The 18,483-nt window shown below is 41.7% G+C and overlaps 1 protein-coding gene across 3 annotated transcripts in view; it reads right to left on the bottom strand.

Moving 5' to 3' along the window:
* The window catches only part of LOC134634101 (cadherin-20-like), a 100,865-nt gene that overhangs the window by 26,637 nt on the left and 55,745 nt on the right, over positions 1-18,483 (bottom strand). The window contains exons 1-2 of one of the 3 annotated variants that reach the window (XM_063483172.1): positions 9,705-9,834; positions 1,818-2,121 (exon numbers count right to left, since the gene is read on the bottom strand). In XM_063483172.1, the coding sequence (XP_063339242.1) occupies positions 1,818-2,036 (219 nt within the window). In that variant the 5' untranslated portion in view covers positions 2,037-2,121; positions 9,705-9,834. Of the gene's footprint in view, positions 1-1,817; positions 2,122-9,704; positions 9,835-18,483 lie in introns of those variants that run through there. The other 2 variants (XM_063483170.1, XM_063483171.1) reach the window with 2 other exon arrangements.

Consider the following 18,483-nt stretch of genomic DNA (forward strand, 5'->3'; position numbering starts at 1 on the left):
GTGGTGTTATGTACCTGTTGGGCATTACAACAGTCTAAACTAGTGTTGGGTAAGGGGTGGAAAAAAATTAACTCAAATTTTCAAGATTAAAATAAAGAAATTTAGGGAAAAAAATAGCAAATATACAGGAAACAAGCTCATATTCATGTATTAAAACTGGAAGGGAAAAACTGGGAAAAACCTTGTAAATTTACAGGGGAAAAAAAGTGTGTGAACATTTTTTCGCAAGAATTTACAAGAAAAAACAAACAGGTTCAATTAAGGAGTAATATACTTCACCTTAGGAAGGTTATCTTGGAGAGAAATTCAAATATTTGGACTTCGTGGATCAATAAATCATCATTACTTTAATCTAAAAAAATAGATAATTTTTGTCCAAATTTTATACCCTCGCCCAGTTCAGCTAGTCCTGCATATACACGTGTGTTGTGCAGGAAATTGAAAATGTAGGATCATTCTAAAGAAAACAAGGCGTCAAAAAACTGTATTTATTTTTCAAATTCAAACTGGCTTATCATTTAAAGCATCTTAACAGCTTTGTGTTAGCGACTTAGCATGGCTGCCCATTCAGTTATAATAAAATCTTAAAGTTAGCGTGCAACAGGAGGGAATTAATTTGTTACTTTGGTTGTTATTTAACCATCAATGGTATAAAAGATGGAGATCACCCTTTGCGTCTTGATAAGCATTTTCTTGGAGTTTTGAAACCAGCTGTGATAAGTGAGTGATTCATCAATCACAAGTCATTAGCCAATCAGCGCTCTCAGAAAGACCAAAACTTCCACAATTGAGTTAATATTTTACTCAGAATGACCCAAACCTGGTGGTTGAGTTCAGAAAAAAGAAAGACTTCAATAAGCACTGGCTTCACATCCATCTTTCATAGTGTCTGTGGTGTTAGCTGCACTGATAATACTTATTTGTTGCTTGTAAATTGGTTAAAATTGGCTTCACAGTAAGAAAAAATAGAGGGCATGAGCATTTTGTTTAAATTTAGATACATTATTACTTCTGTATTTGTTAAAACTAAAAGAAAACATGTGCTCCTGCAGACAATTTCTATACTGTGAGAGTAATACTCAGTGAAATGGCTCCTAAATCGACTCAGATTTGTGCAGGCACTTGACACTAAATTATTTTTTTGCTTTCTCTCTTTCCAGAGAAATCTTTTTTAGTGATATAATGGCATTTTTTTTTTAAGTTTGAGCTTGCAGAAATGATGCTTCTCTCTGCCGATGATGACTAGAATTACAACTATTGATCAAATGTTCAATTCACTTTAGCAAGCGAGCAATCAAAGTGCTCCATTGTGAGCACCTCTCCTCTGCTCTTGTGAGAGCATGTCAGCGGTGCTGCAGATGTGCCGTCCACTTCTGAGAAACGGAGACCGACTGAAGCTTCGGTTCGAGTCAATTAACTCAATCACTGCTGTCTGGCTCTGGTTCAAAGTGGACAGAAGAGAGGCTGTCTCTCATAAGAACTCAGTGCATCCAGGGATTAAATTGGAATTTCTTTTTCTTTTTTTTTCTTCTTGCGTTTATTGAAGCTTGCCTTTGCCCACCCATGATCTTCTCTTTTTGTATTCATGTGCTCAGCTCTGCCGATGACCTCCAGCAGTAGAGCTCCCCTATAGATCTTTTAGTTTGCTCTGTTTGAAGGAGTTGGAGTTAAATTCACTTTGCAGCACCTATCAGTTCAAAGGTTACTTAGAAACCCTGCTCCTTACAAGGCTAGAAACCCGCACTCTTTGCATCTTATACCTCCACATGTATGTGTATGTTCCTGTTCATAAAGTGCAACTTATAGTGAAGACTGACCTTTCCAATATAAAGTGGTTCCAGTCCAGTATACTCCTCTAGGACAAAGAACTGATTCCACACCCAGCTTCGCTTTGCCCGTTGCAGCAGTGCTGAGCTCCTTACGTGTTCCTCCTCTGCCGGCGTACCCAGAAGGCTATGAGGCAGAAGGGTCAAAATGCCAAGAGCCACGGGGAGCAAGGTCCACGCAACTGCTGGAAGATGCACTCGGTCTCCCATCGTGAAACACGGAGTGGTATTTGAAAAGACTTTTCCCTTTTTCTTCACAAGTGGAGCTATATCCAGGGTCCCGTCTTTGTGGCTGCTGGAAGAGAAAAAAGGAAGAGCACAGATGAGTCTCAGATTTTGGACACATTCATTTCTGTTAATATGTGTCTTCCACAGGTCTCCAACAGTGCCACGGGATACAACAAGGACATTTCCACTGACTCCAGATTATTTCTCTACTACTGAGCTTTTGTAGAGTTATAATGAGCTGTGTATCTGTGTGAGCCTTATAACGGCTGAATGAGAGGGTTCCTCTTGTACTGGCGATGTGGAGTTGGAAAGAAATGAGGAGAATGGGTACATGTTCTTCAGATTTTTTTGTTGCCTTGAGGCAAACCAAAATAAGTTGTGCTGTATTTTTACTTTTTAAAAGTTATAAAACGAAGAACAAAAAGACTGTTGATGTCACAGGTATGTGTAACTATAACATCTCTAATGAAGATGACCTTTTGTGGTTTTTATGGGTCATTTAAGTACATTAAATTAGTCTGTAGGTGTACAAAATTCAGGAACTGAACAGAGTAATGTAACTTCCGAACCACTGTTTGTAATTTCTATTTGAATATGTTATATAAAGTAAAAAGTTTCACCCTACTCATGGTTTTTAGTAGTAGAAGTTTAGTTTACTTTGCAGTTGGACAAACTTTTAGAGCCTGCCACAGGTGGCCACTAGAACTGCAGTTTCTGCTGCAGGCTTCATTTTCCACTTCATTCTTATTGTAATTATTGAACAAAGAATACTGCTTTCTATCGGTCAACTTAATCTGTGCTTCAATTAATACTGATTAGCACTCTTAGCTACACAGCACCCAACTAAGGAAAAGGACTCAGGAACTGCACGGTTAATCCATTTATCCGCCCATCAATCGTAGTTCTTTATTTTTGTTTCTTAGCAGCAATTAGCAGGTATCTGTGTTTGTGTGATACAGTAGCTGTAGCACCTCACCCTCTCTTATAAACAAGGTTGTTTTTGGCTACAAAAACCCAAGATGGAGTCACCTAAAAAGCTAATTTGTTGCTAATGGTGGCTAATTCCATCTTTTATATACAGGCATTTCATCTTTTATCTCATATTATATAGTCATACAAAGGAAGTTGATAAAAGCCTGCACATTTCATCTTACATTTACCCAAACTTCCCCTAAAAATGTTAAAGCAATGTAATGTTTTGGAGCCTGGAGGAGATAACAGAAATAATGAAGCACCAGCTCCAGCTTCTTTCCCTCCAGCTCGGGACACAAAACATCAGCAAGTGTAAGCACACTCTTTCTCTTCCTTCCTCTTCTTCCTGTCATGAGGAGAGGTGAGCTCCTTCACACCTCCTGTAAAAGGCCCGGGGGTGTGATGTTCTGAGATTGTAGTGTTTCTGTTAACACCCCTGCTCAGCTCTACTCACACCGTGTTCTACAAGCTCCCTTCAGCGCTGCACACCGTTCATTACAAGTGTGCTGTGTACATTTTTTTTTCTTCCCTCCATATCGCAGGTTTTGAATGCCCCTATGGTGCTGCCTGGTTGCAGGATTTCGTGCCTCTAAATACCATCTCCCTCCATGTACGAGCATCACAGGAATCCTTAAGATCAGCGAGGTCACGTCTGTGAATTTTTGCAGGAGATGCTTTTTAAGGTATTGATCTGAGTTAATCAATACCTTTTCACATGCAGCGCATGGCACCTACGCTGCCTCTTCCCATCTGCATCTTGTTTTTATGTATTAGGAGGACGGCTGCATCTGCCCGCATCTTCCTGCATTAATGAGCTCAGGGGAAAATAGGCAGATTTAAGGTCTGAAAGTAGAAAAAGGGAGCGAGGAGGGGAGGGGATAAAAGGAAAAGAAAAGCAAGAAGAGAGGAGGCTGTTAGCAGAAAGTTTGCAGCAGCGGAAGAAAGAGAGACTGTTTGACTCATTGGTTGACTCCATTATGTTTTGTAAGAGAGAGTGCATTGTGCTGCCGTGGAGTCCCTGAATCGCCAAACTCAGTTAATCGTTGTTGAAGAGGCACAAAAGGCAGGGAAGGGTAGGAGGCGTGGCTGCATTGTCAGCGGGAGGCTGAGCTGTGTGTGTGTGTGTGTGTGTGTGTGTGTGTGTGTGTGTGTTAAGACAATCCCCGCGAGGGCCGCTTGGCAGGACGACTGACACTTGACCTCGCTGCTCCCCTCTTTTCTGCCTATTCAAGCCGACTGGTTGCCATTATGAAGTCAAATTAGCTCCCAGACCTTCCTCCCCTTTCAGCTCCTCCCCTCAAAGGTCGCAGCTTGCACCCGGGCATTTTGCTCCATTTTGTCGCGGCTAATGAGGTGACATGCTACGTAATTGTGCTGGCAAAACATTCTTCACATCTCTGTTCTGTTAATCTTATGGCATTTCGACTGTTTAAGCAAAACGGCAGCTGGTGTGAGCAGCGGATAGAAGGGGATGGGAAGATGAAGGGTTGAGGGGATGAGGAGCTAGGCGGAGGGCGGCGGAGCAATCATATGAAAAAGCTTTGCAAGACTTAAGGCAAAGAGGTATTTTCCCACCGGACTGAAGCATTCCTCCAAGTAGAAAAATCTGCCTTTTTATTCAAAAGAAAAATAACAAATCAAAATAGAAAAGAAGCTACAGAAACATCCAATTTGTCCAGTGTTTGTCTTAAAATGAAAGAAAGCATTGGAAGGAAGGGTTGGAGGAAGAAAATGAGTGACAGTGATTGTCAGAGGGAGCAGCTGGTGTGAGAAAATGATAGACCATATTGTCGTATCATCGTACTCCGAGTCCACCTGCTGCTCCATTAGCTGCGATCTGACAACAACAGACTATATCAAACTGTTCCTGCATGAGGGAGTGAGGTGAGTGATTTCTTCCAATGGAGGAAAACAAACTGCTGCGGTACGACTGACAGACAGAATCTGTACCTCCACCTGTTCATACTGAGTCACTGCTGCTTGAATACACTCAGAAAGCACCTCCATCCAGGTGAACTAACTGGTGGAACTTGTGCTCATAGGAGTGGGTGTTAAACCCGACTGAGCCATCATAAAGTTAAGAAGTCCCAAAAGTTAGTTACAAGAGGCTTTTGGAGACACTTTTAGGGTCATGTTGGGCTCCATCTTGGGTATTTGTGCAAAGGTTTCAGTGTCAACAGGCAGAAAACACCTGAAATACAGTGCATGTAAATTTGTACCAGATAAATCTGAGAGGTAAGAAGAGATATGGAGGAACTGCACTAGCTGTAATTGAAAACTAGTCTAATCACAGACTCCTTACTGTGAAGGAATGCTTCTGAGGCCTGACCATTGAACTGCTAGCTTCCATCAATGCTGTTTCAATCCAGTTTGAATCAACACACTTTTCAGAGGGACAGCTTAGGTTGAGCTGTTTGAAGGCAGAGTTAGAGAGGCAAGGCTGAGATGGTTTGGTTATGTCCAGAGAAGGGATAGTGGATTTATTACACAAAGGAAGTTAAAGATGGAGCTGCCATGGAGCAGGAAAAGAGGAAGACCTCAGAGAAAATTAATTGAAGCAGGGGAGGAGGACATGCACAGGATTAGTGTGACAGAAGACGATGCTAGGGATAGGATGAGATGAAGGCAGCCAAAACATGAAAACAACTGAACCCAATAGAATAAAGTATTTCTGATCTTTAATGAGCTTCACCACAAAACTCAGCATAAGGTTTTATAGTGTTATGCCCATCATGACAGCATAAGAAGAGATGCTTTGTTTCTGTATAAAAAAACTCAAAAAGAGTCAACAGTGTGATGATCACCACGTATAATCCAACAGAACAATTCCCCAACACAGTTTGAAATGGTTAAAGCTTCTGCAGTCCACCCACACCTTTAGTCACAATTCCAATCATCACACATTCAATTCAGTTCTATTGTATTTATATAGTAACAAATCACAACAGCGGTTGCCTCAAGGCGCTAAAATGTATTTTATTTACTTTGTGTTTTCATTCCTTTTGCTCTTCTGATTATTTACTTGTTGAACTTCATTCTCAATCAATAGCTTTATTTCCCACGTTAAGTTCTTTCTAGTCAAAAGTCTTTTAGGATTCCACAAGAAATCTTTAATAGAAGAATTTATTTGATTCCAGAGAGTTTTACCTTACAGGTCCTGTCCGTATGTATTTGGTAGTTTGCTAAATCATAGTCTTTTCCATGTGTTTTGTCCTTTCGTCCACATGTAAGCCGCCTTTTAGGTCACTGAAAACTCTGTAACGGCTGAAGCTTTTCAGAAGCTGAAACTGAAGGTTGTCTCGCTGCCTCAAACGTGTGCGTCTTTAACTCCTTTTATGATGTCAGACTTCATAGGGTTATTATTTGCAGGTTTCTGATTGTTCAACATTTCTATTCAGTTAGGGTTATATTTTTCCACCTGTTGCTTTGGCATGCTCTTGACATTCGTTTTTATTTTCATGTGCACAGAGATTTCTCAAAATGAATGAATAGGATTAAATAAGTTACATTTGTACTTCATGCTACTCTTTTACAAGCATATAAACTGAATGGTACACTGCTGTTGGAGGTAACTCAGTGTCCTTTTTTTCTTTTTACCAGTTAACAATCAGTTAAATGATCTAGGTGGAAAAAACTTTGTCTAAAAACTACCTCTGCACTTCTGCATATAGACTAAAAGCTTGTTTTTTTCAGTGAACAGACTTTAAACAATACATATTTATTGTAAATGGCCACTCTTTGCCCATCTGCAGTACCTTCACAGTACTCCAGGGGGCCGTGGCCCACCCTCTGGAAATCACAGCAGTGAAAAGTTTACAGAACAAAAAACAAGCATCTGCATAGCTTTTCTGACACGGATACTGTGCATGACAAAATTTGCGCTAGAGGCTTGCAGATGCTGAGCCCATAGCAACCATACCAAATTGCATGCTTCATTACCTACAAGTAGTTTCAGGAATTACAGACTGCACATTACATGTGTTGTTTCACATTGTTATGTGTTAAATGTTCATCTATATTGATATATAGAATAATATAGTGTTCAGAGAGGCACAACAAGCTGCAAAAGCTTATAAAATGTAGTACCGAGCGTGACAGTCACAGTCAAATGTTGCAAAAGTTTCTTCTGGCAAGTACACAACACACTGTGTTCACTTTGACTCAACCCTGTCAAAATAGAAAATACTACACAACTAAGTACAACAAAGCTACTATTTAGTCACTAAGTTAGCACATAGTTGGTTATGCCTGTAGCAAAGCTCGGACAGCATGACATTCCAAGTTTGGAACCTCATTATTTTTGAGGGAAAGTTCCAAAAAGTTAACTTCTTATAATTTCTAAAACATTTTTGGGATCTAAACTTTACATTATGTAAAAAACAAGCAATGTTAAAAACATTTCGAAAGTCATCTTTTTCATTTTTCATATTTTTGTTTATGTTATACGCCAGTTATTCGTCGATAATAAAAAAAGAGGTGGCTAATTTGATTTTAAATGCTATTAAATACTTTCCAGAAACATTTCAATTCTTCAAACTCCCTTTACTTTGTTAGGGCCAGCTCAGTGTGTGGCACATTAGTATGGGTTCACCCTGTTCAAGTGTTATGTGGAGCATTATTAAGTGTTAATTTCACAGTGGCCATGTCTTTGCTCCACTCACCTCAGCTTTAAAAAGAGGCCTCCCAGACTGTGGAAAAAGGTTCTTAAAAACTGGGTGGACCCATGAAAAAGGGATCCACCCACCCCGGCAGGGCAAAACGTCACGGCCAATTTGTTAACCACAATTGATTTTGCATGGTGAAGAGCGATGGTCATGTGGAAGCTCTGAATATCTCCGACCCAGGCGAGGTTGCTGCCTCGATGCACTTTTTTGAGATGCAGAAGCCCCGGCATGAGAAAGTGTCTTTCAGTAAGCCGAACACAATAAGCGGAGCGGCTGCTGTTACAAAATGCAGAAGGGCTTTCTGAATCTAATTTCACTTCCAGGGCCGAGCGTGACGGGCTGTATTCCCTATAGAAGTGTCGTTTTTTGTATATTTCTGAATGTTTATTTACTTATTCACACGTAATTAAACGGAGACTCGGCTGCTGCGTGTGCTAACTTTTAATAAACAGGCCTTTACTTCAGCGTGGCCTCTGGTGTGGTTTGTATGTGTGTGGATAAAGCTGACCACTTCTTGTGGTTTCTATACCGTCACCGCCTGCAGCAAAGACCCAGTTTCCTGAGCTGGCTCACAGGGCGAGCCTTCAAAGGCAGCATCGAGCTAAGAGGGGGGGGGGTGTGCAATCTGGCCGAACTCTCTCAAGATCACACAGTTGTTTGTGTGCTGGTATGAATATAGGTTCACAGCATGCCTGTGTGTGTGTGCCCATCAGGCTGCTACCCTGTATTCGCCTTCCTTCCTCCAACCTTGGACCCCCTCAGGACACAGATGCTGGCGTGGGCCCGGCTTTGAACCCACTTCTTTAATTGTGGGGTGCTCGGCCCGTGCAGCTGTGCACGCCACCATCGCTGCACCGCAACGAGCGTCTCCCTCCCTGCGGCTCGTTTACTGTAAGGTGTTTTTAATTACTCCTCCCTCCCTCCACACTCTGCTTCTCTTGGTGTTCTGGCTGAGCTTCAGAAGTTTGGTAACAAAAATAATCCATTCACCCTTTCATCATTCTTCCCTCTTTTTCAACATCTGTGCTACTGTACCGCTCCAGCTTATTTTTAACTTTCCATAAGGCTCTTTCATTCCATCTCTACTGTAGTTTTGGCCTCTATCTCCTCCTCCGATGCGCATTCAGTTCATTCATCGCTCAGTAGAGGCCATAAAAGGAGCCTTGTCATTTATTGAGAAATTAAATCACACAAACTGGCATTCATCCCGGGTACTGGTGCATGGAAATGATGTCACAGTTCATAAGCGTCATCTGGAAAAGTTTGCAATCAGTGTCGCAAATTAAACCGCGGCGTCTTGGGGACGGATCCTTTCAAATTAGCAGCTGGAGAAGCCCCCGCTCCTCGTTAGGCCCATTTCCTGTGCTGGAAATGTCATTTGAGAAACCTGAACGGTGTGGTGAATATGGATTCCAGCGCTCGATGCTCATCTTTCAGAGAATCCTGCTCCTGATAATGGCAAGAAAAGCCGGTCAGCTCCTGCGAGGACGCACCTGCCAATCTGGTATCTTATTTGTGGGCTTTACAAGAGAGGCGATAGCTTAATGGGTTTGATAGTGGGGAGAAAAAAAAGCCCTCATCTTGAGAAACTAGAACCTCGACTCAGGCTGTCGAATGAGGTCTGAATGCCAAACAGTGGTCCTTTAAAAGCAGATAGGCATTCCTCTCCTTCGGCATGACTTGTTTGAAGCAGCGACAGCGCAGACGTGCTGAGAATTGGAGCTACGGAAAGTTTGTTGTGCCCCCTCCTCTGCTAAAAAAATACTCACCACGACCTACTTTTGACAGCCACATGCGTGTTTCTCTAAGCACTCCCTATCAATTAATGCATACCAAAAGAAATTCCAACTATTGATCGGAGGGTGCAGTTACTGCTGAGGAATCCCCAGTGGCACTTACACCATCCCTAACTGTACCCTGTTTACAGCTTGAAAGTGTTACTGGCACAGTTCAAAATGTGACCGGTGAAAGTCACACACACATACACACACGCACACTAAAATCTATGCCTTACCTTTTTAACTTTATTCCTCCTTCTGCTCGTTTTTCTCCTCCTTTTATCTCTTTGTTCTTCTTTTCCCTGCGCGCTTGCTAAATTTGCCTTGTAAAAGTTGTGAGAGCTTTTGCCTGCAGTGAATCAGCTTCCCTAAAGTCACCCTGAGTCCACACTCCGTCTCTCACTGGCCTCTTTGTAAAGTTTCCCTTCTCTCCATCTGTATATATAAATAAATATAGATCTTCTGGTGCTGCCTGTGTACTCCGTCTCCACTGCTTTCTGCCTCTCATGCCTGTCTGCACACTCTCATCCCGGGTGTTGCTTATCTGGGAACCCAATCAGACTAAAGGACCAATTGTCCCTCTCTTTACAATCAGTGGGACGACCTCCCCCCGGCTCCAGCGTAATCCAGCAATCTACAACCTTGGTCAGTGGGTAGAGAAGAGGTGGAGAAAGAGGACGGGAGCGGTGGGGGCTCTGAGAGCAGGATAGGGGTGAAATTACAACAGGAGGGGGTGCAAAATCAAGCAAGCAAAGGATGGAGGAATGAGACGAGAGAGGCATGAGGTAGGTGGTAGATAGTATGCTGTGGAGGGGCGTGCAACCCATTTCATCTCGGGGTATTTGCAAGTGAATAAAGTGGCCAATGTGGAGTGGAACAACATGGGCTGAGTGTGGCAACTGCCAGGGGTGCAAGATCACCGACTAGAAGCAGAAAAAGGATGGAGGACAAAGAGGAAAATGCCGGCAAACCTGCCCTAATGCATTTTAATGAGCCGGTGTTGTACACCGCTGGATCTGTAGAGGGATTTATGGGCATGAAAGATGAAGCTTTACACTGCATTATATTCCGCTGCTCGCCCGGTCAGAGTCAAAGCAATTAGTTTTCCAAATTGGCAAAAAGAGCCAGAAAAAAATCAGGCGCACACCAATACACACAATAAGCGCAGCGGAAGATTAGTCATGGTCACGGAGATCTGATCCCTGTTTAGCGCCGACAGAGAGAAAATAGCAGCGTTTCATTTAAGCAATCATGGAATTAATGCAGAGGTTCTCGGAGTCGAGTCTCTTGCATACTTCTCCTCAGGAGGAGGACAGCGAAAGTGAAATCATATTGGAGATGTACTCAACCATGTTTAAACAGAAATGAGAATATATTGCACAGAAAGTGTTCTAGGCAGCTGCTTGGCTTCCTATTTTCCTCTTTCATTACACAGTTTGAACTGTTTACATATTGTATTTACAGACAAAGTAAAGTGATGGAGCAAAGTTTATCCACTGTTCCCTCTGGGACAACTTTGCTCTTTTTTTTCCACTCGACAGCCCTTTGACTCTCCTTAATCTTCCTGACAGAGTAATTTGGTGTGTTGTACAGCTCTAAAAATACAGATGAAGGCTGTTGTCACCCACCGAGCCAGATGGTCAAAAGGTTGCACTTCTCCATCGGTTCAATATGTTTTTTTTCTCTCCCACTCTGTCCCTTTCAATATGTCTTCTTTCTCATTTGGCAGGTCATTCTTCTTCACCACCGACCCCTCTCCCCTCCTTTGCTGCCCTCCCCGTCGTCTTTGTCTCTTTGAAGACCTGACTGGTTAGCGCCCCAGCCAATCTGTTAGCGAATGCTTGACTGGACCCCCGGAAAAAAGGCAGGGGCTCCCTCTTTGTTGGAGAGGATGGCATTCAGGCACACTGAACAACACCTTCCATCACTGTGGCAGAGCAGAGGATAATAATTGGCAGAACAAATTGAACCTATAGGACTTATGGAAGGGCCTCTGTCTGTGTTGGTGGACGTCTGGAGAACAAGTCCCTTTGGGCACCCGTCACAATGGTCCAGACCTGCTGTTTAAATAGATTGGATACAGCTATGTTCTGCATGTTGCCAGACTTTGGTTCTGTTGTGATATGCGGGATGTTATAAGGATACGCTGCTTTTCATGCATCGGATAAAGTACGCCTTCTCTAAACGTTTTTAAAAGCCGTGACTTGTTGTGTCACCTCAGTGCACCTTTTGCCACAACTTACAACAAACGGAGGCGTTCGTGAGGAAAGCGGATGTCATGGTTGTTAGACTTGCAGAGAAGTTAAAGGTTTTGGTACCACATCACTAATCGCTTTATTAATTGTTTTTCAGTCTTTCGCCAATCTTTAGAGAAGCAACTCAAAACAAAGCTGCATTATTGATTCCCTTTTTGTTGCACCTTAAATTATTTTCATTTGCTATTTGGGTGTAACACATTCCACATTGTATCTACAATTGATAAATATAATTTTCTTACACACAATGACATGAAACAGTCACGCCAAACTGTCAAAGTGCTAGCTTTGTTCTTGATTACAACATTTTACAATCAACTGACTGATGTTGCAATGACTGACAACCCCCAAAATTATAAAATGCAGTTCATCCATTGGCCACCAGGAGCTGCTTTCAAAAGTGAGTCAACCCCTGACACCTATGCTAGCTAATATTCCACTATAAAAAAAACCTTCTGGGGTGATTTTCTTATTCATCCAGTTTGAATTTGATCAAGTATTAAAGGTATGCAACATAAAGCCCCGTCCACACTGGAAGCTGTTTGCTTGCTGCGCATCACTTTGTATCTAATGGCTGGTCTGCAGGCTCCATCTCTCGTGTATTTACCACGCGGTCACATGTCGCACTTCATGTTTCTGTAATTATTGTGCAAACAAGAAAATAACTAAATATATTAGATATTACAAGAAGATATTATGAGCACTCACAGGATAGTGATTAGGTTGACTGCAATTGAATTTACAACCTACCAGTTTGTGTTGGGCGCACTGGCCTGCACAGCCCACGAACACCACATTGTGATGACACAAAACAACCAAAATAAATAAATAAAACTAAATTTCTCTAAGTTAAAAATGACTTTGTTTGGTTTTAATAGTGATCTATTAGTGAAAGGGTTGGAGCCATAGGGGGTTCTTTTTGTTGCTTTAGTAAAAGTGCTCTCCAGGAGAAATTGGCTGCATCCATCTCTCCGACTGCATCCACATAGCACTATTTTTTGTGTAAGCTGAAGAGCTCTGAAAACAACTTTTCAGATAGCCCAAATATTGTTTCTCAGAAAGCCTTGGGTTGGCTGGGAGACAGACATTCACAAGGCCACCCTTCTAGAAGGGAAAGTAGAGAAACCTACACTTAATAAACCCCGCTCTTCCACATTCAAATGGCTCTCAATACTGCCATGCTTCAGAGAGCCGATTAAAAATAATGACAAAGCTAAGGTCCAAAAGAAGTGATGGAAAAAAAACCATCCCGGGAAGGTAAAACCCGGCTTCTTTACTCTCACTTATCATGTAACAGCTTTCAGACGGAATAACCTAAACAAAATTCAGCCAGCCTCACTCAGCGTATCGCTTTGCCACCACAACCACCACAAGGAGAAAGCATGAAAGAGGGTTAGGTTTCAGAAGAACAAGATGAGAGAGCTCCAGAGAGAGGGAGCAAAGCCTCCATGTCATCTAAGATAAGAGGAGCAGCTCTCTTCCCTTCTGCCCGAGATTAGAAATGGCATGGAGCAGAACAAGCCTGAGTACAAAGAGCTCTTCTGTGTCTTTGGGGTGCACAGTCAAGCCTTTTCATGTCTGATTTTGGCTACGGGTCGAAACAAAGGGAAATTAGACGGGGAAGTCATTGTGTCTTTGTAGAGAGAGAGAGAGACACACACATGTGAAGGAGGATTTGTGTACGCAAGCCAAGTTGTGGTAACCTTTACAGTAATTGGTAGAAAAGACAAAAATAAGATGTTTGGCCTTAATTGTGAGGCATCAGAATTGGCACGGGGTCGAAAGAGTGAACCGTGACATTAAGTGCCTGCCTGCCTGGCTTCATCTGGCTTCCTGCTTCTCGTGCTATTGTCTCAGATAAGCTGCCTCTTTCCAGATCCCATTTTCCCGGTGACCTTTTCACCATTTCCCCCTCTCGTGTCTGAGCTACGCCACCTCAGCAGGGTATTGACTTTCACTCCACCGTGTTAAACTTCGCCATCCGTGTACGCCTTGTTGCCGAGCCTCTGCTGTGACAAGAGGCGGCATTCTGTTTGGGATAAAAGGCTCCCCGGGCTGTTTGATGCGGTATTCCAGCGGGAATAGGCAGTGACTTGGCCTTGATGAGCTGACAGGAGCTGAGGAGACGTGGGGGCCTCGAAGCAGCAGGACCACAAACCTCAGGAACAGTGTGTCTTGCTCTGATATTTACCCCTCCCTGTTCTGTCATTCCCCATAACCCCTACTCTGCGCTCTGTCCCTGTGACCCTGTCTGCGAGGCTGAATTTGAAAGACTGGAGCAACTTTTTGAAGTAGGAATTAAGGATGAGCACATGCGTTGTGACTGATGCAAGCAACAAACACGAATGCGTGCAGAACATGAAATGCCTGAATTATGAATGTATTCTGTCTGCAATGCTACTCCTGCTTAATTATTTACACGAAGCCAACAAAATGAATATAGAAAGAAGAAAGGAATACATGCTTCTCCAAATGAAAAATAGCATCCTGTTCAACAGTATTTTAAATCACACGCTGGCAGCATCTGGTAACTTTTGCATAAGCATAAAAAATATTTTCTTCAGGACTTAGTGGAATTAATAGACACATAACTCTGGTTAAAAAATTCTCACGAGGCTGATATAAGCATGTTTGACTGAGTCTGAGTCCTGATCTCCACTTCCTAGAGTAAACAAAATAACAATTAGGTTGAGTGTGCGCGCTCCATTACATGTTAGGTATGCCAGAGGCAGCGACACACATGACAAATGCCTTCTTTTGTTGGTTTCTGTGTGTTTGTAGTTCCACACTGATCCACTGATCAGAGAAAAAGAAATAGTTCAGCGGGGGTTTAAACAACACCATCCGCCACTTTCTTCCACCTTGAAACAAACTCGGCTTATCATAGTGATTCCTTTCAAAGCTTTGTGCATGAAAAGTTTTTCGGCTAAATAAATGTGATGAATCCAAAAAGAAGAACAGAGAATCGTCTTCTAAAACTTGTGCTGCCCAGTCTTGGCTGACTCCTCGTTAGTCGGAAAAAATGAAAACAATTAGGTTGGTTATGAAGTCCTCGCTTCAGCTGAAGTCTAACTCGTGAGGTCTGTCACAGCATAACATTTTTTACCCCTGTCACCTGGCAACTAAAAGCTTCAAAGGACCCGTTCATCTCAGAAGGTCTACGATCCAAAAAACCCGAGCTGTGCCTGCTACTTTATTCTTGCAAACAGACTGTCTGGAGGTCAGAGATTCTTGGGCTGCAGCAGTGAACCCTTTTACCAAAGAACACGACTTTTTCATCAGTGCACTTAACAATTATGTTGAAGAATCCCATTTTGGTGACTTTTCAAGCTGCTACGGAATAAAAGGTACTCGCATATTTTATATGTGTGTCTGGTTTCGTGTAGCTTCGTAAGCAACAACCAGCCTCTGTGCAGCCTTGCAGTGTACGCCAAACGGCATTAGTGTCAAACTTCCTGCACGAAAAGGGGGGAATAACAAGACACAGAAAGAGGTAAAGCAAAGATAACAGTAAATAGTGATGCATCAGGGAGCTGAATATAATAATCAGCTATTAATTAAGGGATAATCATTTCAGCTTGCATATAGTAAAGTCAAAAACCCTTAAACAGATACATTTTCAGAATTGTAAATGAGCTACCAGTCTACAACACTCACACTTGGAGCTTAAAGGTAACACTAATGTGAGCATGCTGACATGCTCAGGCTAAAAATACCAGAAATGTCTGACTCACAGTCCAACTCAAGTCACAGGTTAATGTAATCTGTGATGTACAGAAAGAAAGTGATGGATTTTGTTGTCATGGGTTGGCAATATTGCACAAACGAATAGGAATTAAAATCCACTGAGAAGTCAAGGAAGCACCCAAACAGTCAAATCCAGTACAAATTCATCTTGTTTCACTAAAATCTGACCAATAATGTATAAGAAGTAGAAATTACCTGGAACATGAGAAAGTGCCCATGAAAGTAACAAATGTGACTTTGAAGACCCATTAGATGACCATTGTGTTTAAGTGTGAAATTCTGACCAATCCTGTGGGAGAAGTAATGTTTTGTGAATTGTGGATGGAGGAATGATGCCTCAACATCATAAGAGCTCATCAGCCATTTGGCTGGATGAGCTAAAAATTTCGTTAATTAGGTAGCCTACTAAGAGACCCTAAAATTTAGCTATGGCAGAATAACACAAAGTGGGCAAGCCCCAAGCTGAACTCAACTATGAAGTGAGTGATTGAAGCGACTACCAATGGAATCAGAGAATATCACTGCTTGCCATAAAGGGGTAGTGACGCAATTGTAGATTGGCATACATGCTACAGTGAAAATATATTTGAATGGATGCACAATGTGATGATAAAAGGGGTGAATCTGACTGAAAAATCAAGGATTCTACCCTCACCTTTGCTAATGACTTCCTGTTTTTTACGCTACATCCACTATTTTTACTGTCTGTAGTAAAAATGTTTGTATACATGTAATCTTAACTAAATCATCCTAAAATTTGGATGTTCATTCTCAAATTAACAAAACAACCCTAAGCCGGAAAGGGACATGAATAGATATAACATTTTATGGTTATCAAGTAAAAAAAATCAGGCAAAACAATAGTCACTCAAATTTATCCTCTGGGGAACATGAATGTCTGAAGCAGATATCATAGCAAGTCACTTAACAGTTGCTGAGGCATTTCTCTTCAAACCTGAAACCTATAATGGTGCGATTGGGAAATCACTAATAACCAAAATCATTAGGGTTCACCCTCAGGGGAACATGAATGCCTGCACCAGATGTCATGGTTATTCATTAGAAAGCTGACCTTTCTATTCATGGCAAATGTCAACCTCACGGTGGCTTTAGGGAAAATGTTTTAAGATTAGGATAGGATTCACCCTCTGGGAAACATGAATGTCTGAAGGTTGTGGGCTAAATGTCTGAAAGGATAACATTTTCATTGCTTGAGAAGCTACTTTGGCTAAAAAAGAAAATACAGTTTTACAAGGACTATTTCATTTTTCAGTGTAGTTTTATGTATTTTGATCTAGGTGCTTCTTATAGGGGATTATTGGATTGCTGGCTTTCTATCTATAACGTAGATTACCCTTTAAAAAGCCCTGACTTGACTATTGTTGTGAATTGGTGCCATATAAATAACTAATGAACTGAACTGACAAGAGAGCTGCCAGTTTCCTTCTATTTCAGTGTTTTCAAGACAAATTAATATGTTTTTGGCAGTCTGTTTCAAGTTGTAGTAAAAAGTTTTCGTCTAGTGCATACTGAATAATGAATTTACTGTATAGTTACACTGATTCTTACAAAGAAAAAATGGAAATGGAGTGAACAGGCAAAAGTGAAAGAGCACAGGAAAACAAAGGTTTGAAATGCTGCTTGATTTGTGGAAAAATCTGGCACCTGTTTTTCTAGCTGATTTAATAATGTTCCTATTAACTCCATGCCTGGTTGACAGCCCAGAGGTTGGTGACAGACTGATCTGAAATCATCTCTCTTACTCTTCTAATGACTCTACTGCTGTGCTCAGCTCTACACCGAAGTAGGAATCTGGGCTGCTGAATCTGGAGGCGTAGCTGAGACGTCACCATCAGTTACTTCTAAAGAACAGTCTTTTTTGTGCTGGATAGACAGCCACGGAAAGCAAAGAAGAATTTTAATACCTCATTTACGGAGCTGACAAAAACTATCCTGAGAATGTGGAAACATTTGGTATTGACGAACGTAGAAGAAAGCAGGCCTACGCTCCTAAAGTCGGAATTAATTGCCATCACTTTGGCTGCTGCCATGAATGAGTTTTTTTAAACGTGACACTTCTGGGACTGATCTGGGCATTATCGGTAGGAAAATTAATCCAGAATTCATCCCCCGTGCACAAAATGGGATAATATGATACCTCCACATTCACCAAATTGACATCTTCGAATTTAGTAGAGATGCTGAAGTCAGGGAGTCAGTGTGACATGGCCTATTAGGAGCAGAATCGTGTCAGGGGACTTTAAAGTTCATTGGAAAAGTGACCCAGTGCATGAACCATCTCCTAAACCTATTTCAGTAATGGTAAATTTCATTACCTATAAACAGATGAAGAAAATGCAATAGAAAGCACATCAAAGTTTTACACTTTATTCTGCAGTGGAGCATCAATCGAATCTAATCTCAAAGAGCTCCAAAACTCATCTGTGTTTATAATCGAGCAGTCAGGAAGCCCATCAGCTAGTGCGCCTACTCATGGCAGCAGCGGCTGTTTTTCAAGGCATCTAGGTTCAAGACGTCCTGTTTGTTTAGTAATGGAGATAAATATGAAAGAGCTAATAAAAACCTAAATTACTATCAGATGATACCAGTGGTTTTGAGATTTGCTTCTGGTGAAAGCATTAACACCCATAATACACTTTTCTTTTTGCAAGAATGCAAATTGAAAGACTACAAGTGGAATCAGAAAACTTCCGGAACTAAAATTCTTGGCCATTTCCCTTTGATTCCACCATATATGCAGATATCCATTCATAGAGATGGTTTTTTTTTGTTTGTTTTTTTAGAATTATTTTGGGGATTTTAGGATAGTAAAGAGGATAGACAGTGGGCAGAAGGTAAGGGTGATGACAAACCTAAACTCTGGCAGTGAGAACTTTGACCCTTTAGTGAGCTGTAGGTCTGCTATAATGACATGCTCTAGTCTAGACTGTTTTTTCGGTAGTATAAAGATTACAAAGATTACAAAGATGACTTTTTTCTCTCTTGGCTCTCG

Source organism: Pelmatolapia mariae, linkage group LG9 (assembly GCF_036321145.2).
Source record: "Pelmatolapia mariae isolate MD_Pm_ZW linkage group LG9, Pm_UMD_F_2, whole genome shotgun sequence".
NCBI lineage: Eukaryota > Metazoa > Chordata > Actinopteri > Cichliformes > Cichlidae > Pelmatolapia > Pelmatolapia mariae.